The sequence below is a fragment of the Lemur catta genome, chromosome 2 (assembly GCF_020740605.2).
Source record: "Lemur catta isolate mLemCat1 chromosome 2, mLemCat1.pri, whole genome shotgun sequence".
NCBI lineage: Eukaryota > Metazoa > Chordata > Mammalia > Primates > Lemuridae > Lemur > Lemur catta.
This window is the reverse complement of record NC_059129.1, coordinates 23,761,954-23,770,165: the sequence shown is the minus strand read 5'-3', so window position 1 is coordinate 23,770,165 and position 8,212 is coordinate 23,761,954. Positions and strand designations below refer to the sequence as shown.

The 8,212-nt window shown below is 43.4% G+C and overlaps 1 protein-coding gene across 4 annotated transcripts in view; it reads right to left on the bottom strand.

Moving 5' to 3' along the window:
- Positions 1–1,602: 1,602 nt before the first annotated feature.
- The window catches only part of RSPH10B (radial spoke head 10 homolog B), a 45,563-nt gene continuing 38,953 nt past the window's right edge, over positions 1,603–8,212 (bottom strand). For 3 of the 4 annotated variants that reach the window (XM_045541309.1, XM_045541310.1, XM_045541311.1), the window contains 2 exons: positions 5,100–5,298; positions 1,603–1,861 (listed from right to left, as the gene is read on the bottom strand). In XM_045541309.1, the coding sequence (XP_045397265.1) occupies positions 1,690–1,861; positions 5,100–5,298 (371 nt within the window). In that variant the 3' untranslated portion in view covers positions 1,603–1,689. Of the gene's footprint in view, positions 1,862–5,099; positions 5,299–8,212 lie in introns of those variants that run through there. The other variant, XM_045541312.1, reaches the window with a different exon arrangement.

The following is an 8,212-nucleotide window of genomic DNA, read 5'->3' as shown; positions in this document are numbered from 1 at the left end:
GTTCATTGCTGACTTACTGATTTTGCTGTAATGATAATAGATCATGGTCTATGGTGTATCATTTGGAATTCTTCTCAACCTAAAATGTGGTGTTTTGTCTGTATTTATTCTCTGTTGCATTCTAGTTTCTAGCTACATGTATAGTTCAAACTTTCTAGTTTAATTGCTTAAATTATACCTTTGCTAATTTTTTGTCTTCCTTGCTGTTTCGTCCATCATGATTGTAGTTTTCTTCCTTGAAATTCTGTTGGTTTTTGCAAGGCTGACATGAAAGTGTATGTAAGCAATGCTTGTTTTCAGTTGTTGGTCATTTTACCGTGATCTTTATTTTTACCTTTATGATGTGACTGTTTGACTTACATTCTGTTTTGGCTTTAATCCTGCTTGCTATTCCAGTCATCTTGATCAGATTTGCCTGGTACATCTTTTTGCATATCTTTCTTTTCATCCTTTCCATGTGATTTTGTTTGAAGATATTTCCTTTGCAAAGAGTAACACTGAGGTGAATTTTTTATTTTTTTAATCCAATGTAATCTCTGGGTTTGTTTTTTTTGGGGGGGGGATGGATGAGTGAGTTTAATCTGTTTACACTGCTGGTTGTGGGTAGATCTGCACTCTTTCCTGCCACCATTTGTGTGCCCTGTTTATCATCCTTGTTGTTTTCCTTCTTCTCAGCTTTATGTTGTATCGATGGTTTCCTGTGTTCTTTTTACTAATTTGGAAGCTTCAGGTTGTATTTTTATTCTTTTGGTGGTTACCCTTAAGTTTTAACTCAGATTACTAACCATAAAATTTTCTCACAAAGACTAAACGTGCTCCTTCCAGTACCCCCTGAGGGCCTGCTCCTCACCTTGCTGTCGCCTAGAGTTGCTGTCTGGCACTTTCCACATGCGAAAGAGAGTGCTGTGGGTGTTTGCAGAGGACCAGGACAGAGGCTGCCTGTGAGGTGACATGTGGGGGACACAGGGTGGTTATGAGGGCAAAGAAGGCACCAGCTGGGGTGGAGGGGGTCTGAAGAAATATGTCAATAACTTTATCCCCTCCCCACTTATTCTGATGTTTTGTCAGATTCTAAACTTAATCACCATTACTCTATTTTTTATTTTTTTTTTTATTTTTTAGAGACAGGGTCTTGCTCTGTCACCCAGGCCAGAGTACAGTGGCACGATCACAGCTGACTCGCTGGAGCCTCCAACTCCTGGGTACAGGGATCCTCCTGCCTCAGCCTCCTGAGTAGCTGGGACTACAGGTGCCACCATGCCCAGCTAGTTTTTTTTTTTTAATTTTTTATGGAAATGAGGTCTCACCACGTTACCCAGGCTGGTCTTGAACTCCTGGGCTCAAGGGATCCTCCTGCCTTGGCCTCCGAAAGTGCTGGGATTACAGGCATGGGCCAACATGCCCAGCCAGTACTCTATTTTTTTAAGACACATATTTAATACATATTCATTTAATATGTATATACATGTCTTTTCATTGAACTCCTTTTTTTAACATGCGGGCATTTCAGGGATCCAGCCATATAGGGAAGCTGAGATGCAGTGGGCCAAGGCAGGAATATTTCAAAACACTAAGATAACAAGTGAAATGCAAACAATTTTATTCTTCAGGAAATGTTACAATCCCTGCAGTTCTGAGCCCCTTTACATGTGCGTGTTCTTGTGGCTCATTCATGGCACTAGCAGCCCTTTACTTTTTCTTTTTCTTGCTTGTGACGGATTTGCCGGGGGACATGGCTGTGTCCTCTTTAGGGGGGCTCAGTGTGATGCTAGAGGATGGGGCGTCCACTGGCTCCTTGATCACAGTGATGGCCACCTCGTAGTCTTGTCTTTTGGCCTCTTCCTCTCTTAAGATATTCAGCCTAAAAGGAAACGCAAGAAGGGAACTTTTTTTCTTTGAAACTGCAAGACTGGTTTTTGTGCTGTGTATCATGTACAGTAGCCCATACCTGTGTTATCAATCGCGTTTGTGAACAGAACTAAATTGTCTTCACTTTGCCTGAAATAAGTGATGCCTTATCTAGACAGTCCAAAATAAACTTTTCATATATCTAAAGTGATTTGTGAACCAACTTAGTAGCTAGTAAGTGGCCTTTTATTTTTTTATTTTTTATTTTTCTCAGCTATCAGCACTAAGAAGTAAGCGGCCTTTTAAAATACGTCATGTATTCTTTTCCTTAAGTGTGAATAACACTTTCTTCAGTAGGCTGAAAGGTACCTTGCGGAGGGCGGGTGTCTGCACTTGGACTGCCGTGACCCTCAGAAGGTGAGTGTGCAGCACATACTGGGTGCTCACCTTGTCCCAGGCCACGTGTCCTAGACGCTTTGCCAACTTAAGCTTATTTCATCCTCACAACAGTCCTATGTAGGGATCAAAGGCCCCTGGCCCCCTAAAGGTTTGCTGAAAAATCACTGACATGAGGCAGATTGATTAATAGGAGGAAAAGGATGCAAATTTATTTTAAAATATATACATGGGAGTCTTCAGAATGAAAACTCAAAGATACAGGAGAGATTGTCCATTTTTATGCTTAGGTTCAACAAAGTATGGGCAGCCCTGTAGAAGTGTGATCGGGCAAATAGGGTGTGACCTAGTGCTGTTAATAACAGACTGAGTGGGGAACCAGCAAGGCCCGTCTGGATTCTGCTTGGCCTCTCTGAGCAGCATCCTTCCTTCTGGGTACAAGGCAGGGCCCTTTCTGGAATAGGAGATTTTATAGTCAAACAGGGTAGATCAGATAATTACATTATGGCCAGTTTTTACATAGAATAATTTTGAGCTTTATGGCTGGCTTTCAGGAAAAGGTGTTCTAGCTTTTATGACCTACCTTAGGGAAGAAGGGTTCTGGTTTCTGTGGCTAGGCCCAGGGAAGAATGGGACTGAGACAGGGAGGACAAGGGAGGGTCAGAGAAGAATTTTTGTTTCTGAGGCCTTCATTTTGGTACTGTTTTCCGAGCCTCCTCAAGGTATTATTTCCACCTCACAGGTGGGGACCCTGCCCAAGGCCACCCAAGTGTCAAGTGGTAGGGCTGGGATTTGAGCTCAGGCCATCTAGATCTGTGGCCTGTGCTCTCAGCCACTACTTCCCATTGCCTTTTCATGTGAGCCTTGGGGTACAGTTGTCATCACCAACTTAGACAGCCAGGCGGACCTACAGTTAGCCACAAGTCCTCAGCACTTGGTGAGGACATGACTCTAAAAGGAACAACGCTTCCTCTACTCACAACATTTCTGATGCTGAATGCGAGGGTTTTTTCCTCACACCAACCAACTCTAACACCAGCTGGGTGTCCTAAAATTCAATTGAATTCTGACAGTGTTTACCTGGAGTCTGCACAGACTTCACAAGTTAAGGGCTCAGTCACATAAGACAACCCCCATTTTAGACACCAATCCCAAGTCCGGTGCTCTGAACAACCAGCTATAAATTGGGGGTGCTCACGAACCCCTCCTCAGGTTCAAGAAATTGCTAGAATGGCTCATAGAACTCAAGGAAACACTTTACTTCCATTTACCAATTTATTATAAAGGATAAAAATGAGCAGCCAGATGACAAGGTACACAGGGCAAGGTCCGGAAGGGTCCCAAGCACAGGAGCTTCTGTCCCTGTGGAGTTTGGGCTGCCCCACCCTCCCATGTGTAGATGTGTTCACCAACCAGAAACTCTCCAGACCCCATGGTTAGGGTTTTATGGAAGTTCCACTGTGCAGCATGATTGATTAGATCACTGGCCATTAGTGACTGAGCTCACCCTCCAGCCCCTCTCTCCCTCCCCTGGTGCTGAGGGGTGGATGTGAAAGTTCCAACCCTCCAAACATGTGATTGGTTCCTCTGGCCACCAGGCCCAGTCGGAAGGTATCTAGGGCCCCTGCCTGGCCACCAGGCATCTGGTTCACATGCTAAAGGACAGTCTTACCACTCCTGGGATCCCAGGGGCCTTAGAAGCTCTTGTGTCAGGCACCAGGAACTACGACCGAATCTTGGAACAAAAGACACTCCTGTCACCCCTGTCACTCAGGAAGTTACAAAGGCTCTAGAAGCTCTGCCAGGAACCAGGAGCAGAGACCAAATAGGTATTTTTTATTATGTCAAAGACACCCTTAGGAAGTTATATACTTTGAATGAAAGTGAAAGAAATCAAAATATTTTTTTTTTTTTTTTTTAGACAAAGTCTCACTCTATTGCCTGGGCTAGAGTGAGTGCCGTGGCATCAGCCTAGCTCACAGCAACCTCAAACTCCTGGGCTCAAGCTATCCTTCTGCCTCAGCCTCCCAAGTAGCTGGGACTACAGGCATGCGCCACCATGCCCGGCTAATTTTTCTATATATTTTTAGTTGTCCAGCTAATTTCTTTCTATTTTGTTTTTTTAGTAGAAATGGGGTCTCACTCTTGCTCAGGCTGGTCTTTAAACTCCTGAGCTCAAACAATCCACCCACCTCGGCCTCCCAGAGTGCTAGGATTACAGGGTGAGCCACCACGCCTGGCTGAAATCAAACTATTTTACCCCAAAATATATTTATTTGACATATTTTGAGATGGCTGTGAAGAAAGCAAACAGCAGTAGCCCTGTGAAGCTGTCTGTGTAGGGGAAATTGGCATCTGCAGAGAATCTGCAGGAGCCGGGCCTTGTCCAGATGGGGGGTGGGGGTCTGGGGCGGGGATCTGACACCTTAGAAATCCCAGAGCAACGCTGACCCCTGTCCTCTGAGGCCAGCTGCCTGTGAGGTTTCATCTACATAACAAGACGAGTTTTCTAGCCAGGCCTCCTGTCTCCCATAACTGGTCATGCTACAACCTCGTCTATCTGCCCCATTCTTTCTGTGACCTCCAGCTGGTTTATCAGCTCTGTACCCCTCTGGGGGTTGAGTCACCACTCAGTTCTCCCCACGTACGTTAATACATTTGTTTGCCTTGTCTGTCGTTAGTCTGCCTTTTGTGAGTCGATTTTTCAGCGAACTTTCAGAGGGCAAAGGAGAAGTTTTCCGTGGGCCCCTACAAAAGCATTTGGTCCTGAAGCCTCGGGTAGCTACAGAAGACAGGAAAGAAAGACGACAGCCCTTGAAGGAGAGAGGCAGAGCGGAGGGATTGTATAAAGGTACCTTGCTTCCAGCTCATCGTTTTCAATTTTCTTCTGCTGAGCCAGTGCTGCGTTACGCAGCCTGTTTTCCTTTATTTTCTCCTTCAGAGTCTCTTCACGCTTATGGGCGTTAAAGAGCGTGTTCACGAAAAAGACATACATGTTATTGACCCACATACTGAGTTTTTCCTTTTGCTCATCCCTGGGTTTTCCACATTTCTCTGCAATAAAATTTAAGCAAGATGAGCATTCACACAATCCTGCAATAAATTTGGAGTCTGTGTGCATGTTCTGGTTCTGCCCCTCCCTGCGGTGAGCTGAGGGTCCTGTTCCCCTGCGAGGTGGGGTGATGCAGGCTTCCCAGGGTTGGGAGGGTTAGGAAACTGCTTCAGGGACGACCTGCAGCAAGGCAGGTGCCCTGCAGACTGTGGCTAGGACTGTCAACATTCCCTGTGAGTCTCCTGGGAACTGTTTTTTTCTAAATAGCTTAAGTATTTTGGTTTTTTGAAATTTTAATTTTCCATGTTTCCGGGGAAGAAAAAAACCCTCTTGCACTGTTTTTAAAGGCAGTTCTTATTTTAGAAATAATAAATTTAAACTCTGAATTGTATAAGAAGGTAAGTAGACACTGTCTTTAGCTTGGGCTATGCTGCCATATGGAGGAGGTGCGGAAAGAGGCATTGGGACAGATACTATGGAAAGGTGGGATTTTGTGAACAATCCACCCTCCAGCCTCACCTCCCATTCCAGGACCTTGATGCCAATGCCAGATTTCACAGAGGCTAAAGGAAACCTTTTTGTGTGTTTGTGTCCTACATGAACTCTCAGATTCCAGAACATCAGGATAGCCTATGGCAGGCCTAAGGCTTGGGCGGATGTTGTGCATGGAGGTGTGAGGTGGGGAGTCATGAAACCACTGGGATTGCTGGCCCCGGCCTGTCAAGGGTCTTGCACAGCCACTGCACCGGGCTAATTTTTCTATTTTTGGTAGAGACGGGATCTCCCTCTTGCTCAGGCTGGTCTCGAACTCCTGAGCTCAAGTGATCCTCCCACCTCCGGCTCCCAGAGTGCTGAGATTACAGGTGTGAGCCACCAGTGCCCGGCTGCCTCTTCACTCAGTTGTCTCCTTTGCTGTGCAACTTTATGATTGTTTGATATAATCCCATTTGTCTATTTTTGTTTTGTTACTTGTTTTGTTGCTTCGTGAATCCCACAAATTCTTTTCCTTTTTATTCCTATATACTTTGTTATCACCAACTTGGAACTTCTTTCCTCTTAATTTTTTCTCTACTTTCTCCATATTTTCTGACTATTTATAAGTATATGGGAAAGTTAGTGTATTAGGCTTTTTGATTAATACTTCTATTTTGTAAATGAGCCATCTCATTTAACTCTGATTTCTAACGGCTTTTCAGTTAATGCCCTTACATTTTTCTGGGTAGATAATGAGATCCTTCATTCGTTAATCCTGTCACTCAAAGAATATTTATTGAGTCCCTAGAATGATGCTTAGCATGGCTTAGGCTCCAGGGATATAGTAAATAGCAGTGATTAGAACCGAGTCGCTGCTCTCTGGACACTTCTATCCCAGGAATGGGGGAGGTCCAAAGGTTTCAGGTAGTGACACTGCAAAGAACAAAACCAAGGGCAGGGTAAGGGAGCAGATGCCAGGGTAGAGTGCTACTGTCATGGGATGGTCAGGGAAGACCTCTTTCATGAGGTGAGATGGAATGTATCGAATGCTCACCACAATCCCCATAGCCAAGTTTATTGTCACTTGGTTGTGCTGTCTGAAAGGCCAGTAGTCCTTGGGTTCATGAATGGCCTTAATAGTTCATCTATAGCCTTCCTATCTGAAGGCTAAATATAAAAACTTTAGCTCATACTTTCTCTCTTTGAGGAACTTAAATGAACTCTGCTGTTTTCTGGCTTTTAAAGCATTGTTGTCAAAAAAAAATGTCTGATGACAACCTGATTTTATTTCCTTTATGACTGACTTGGTCTTTTTGCCTGGACACCCTAACATGTGCCCGTTTCTCCTCCCTCCTTCCCTCTCTCATTCCCTGGCAGTTTTATTAGGATTTGTCTTGGTGTTGGTAGTTTTGGGTCAGTTTCCTCAGGTTTACAGATGTCCTTTGAAATCTTTCCTAAGTCTTTTTATCTTAGGAAAATGTTGTTAAAGTATAGATTTTAATGTTTGTTCTGTTCCACCGCTTAAGTGTTCTTTTAAGGGGACTCTTATTGTGTTAGGAATCTTGTATATCTGTTATTTCCTCTTGAATCCTTCTTATCACTTCTTGTCTTTTTGACTTTTGAATTGTCCTTTTCACTTTGTTTCTCTTAAGGCAGTCCCTTTTTATTTATTCACTTTTTCTTCTTCTAGTTTGGTCTTTATTTTTGAAATTTTTTTTTAATTTCTAATTTTTTTTCCTGAGCTCTATGCTCTCAGCTGAGGTTGTCTAATTTTGATTCATGTTGTCCTGTCATCTCTTCTACCACATTCTCCATTTCTTTTAGCTCATTTTGCAACACATGTTGAGCATCCCTAATCTGAAAATTTGAAATGCAAAATGTTCCAAAATCTGAAATTCTAAGTGCTGACATGATGCTCAAAGTAAAATGCTCATTGGATCATTTCAGATTTCACATTTTTTGGATTAGAGATGCTTAACCAGAATGTATAATACAAATATTTCAAAGTCCAAAAAAATTTGAAATCCAAAACATTTCAGATAAGGGATGCTGTATTAGGTGACAGTTTTCATCTGTTTTATGGGCCTTTCTGTTTTTATGCTTTCACCATCCATTATTTTTCTTCTTACTCTTTTTTCTTATAATGTTATAATTTTGTTTCGGATTTGACCACAAACCTATTTGTTTTTACAGAAAAGTGGTTTTCCTGAATTTTTAGAGTATGGGTGAGTGAATCATGACAGTTTTTCTTACCTCATCGTTCTAGAACTCCTGTTCTTTTCACAAAAGGAAAAAGGAGGCCCTGTGCTTGGAGACCTTTTGCAGCTACTTCCCCATCCCTTTCCACCCGGACCTCCTTTGCCCCCCACCACCCCAGCCTTCGCAGTGTGAGTTCTGCTTCTCACACTTTCTCCTCAGCATTGGGCTTTTCCTGGAAGGGGA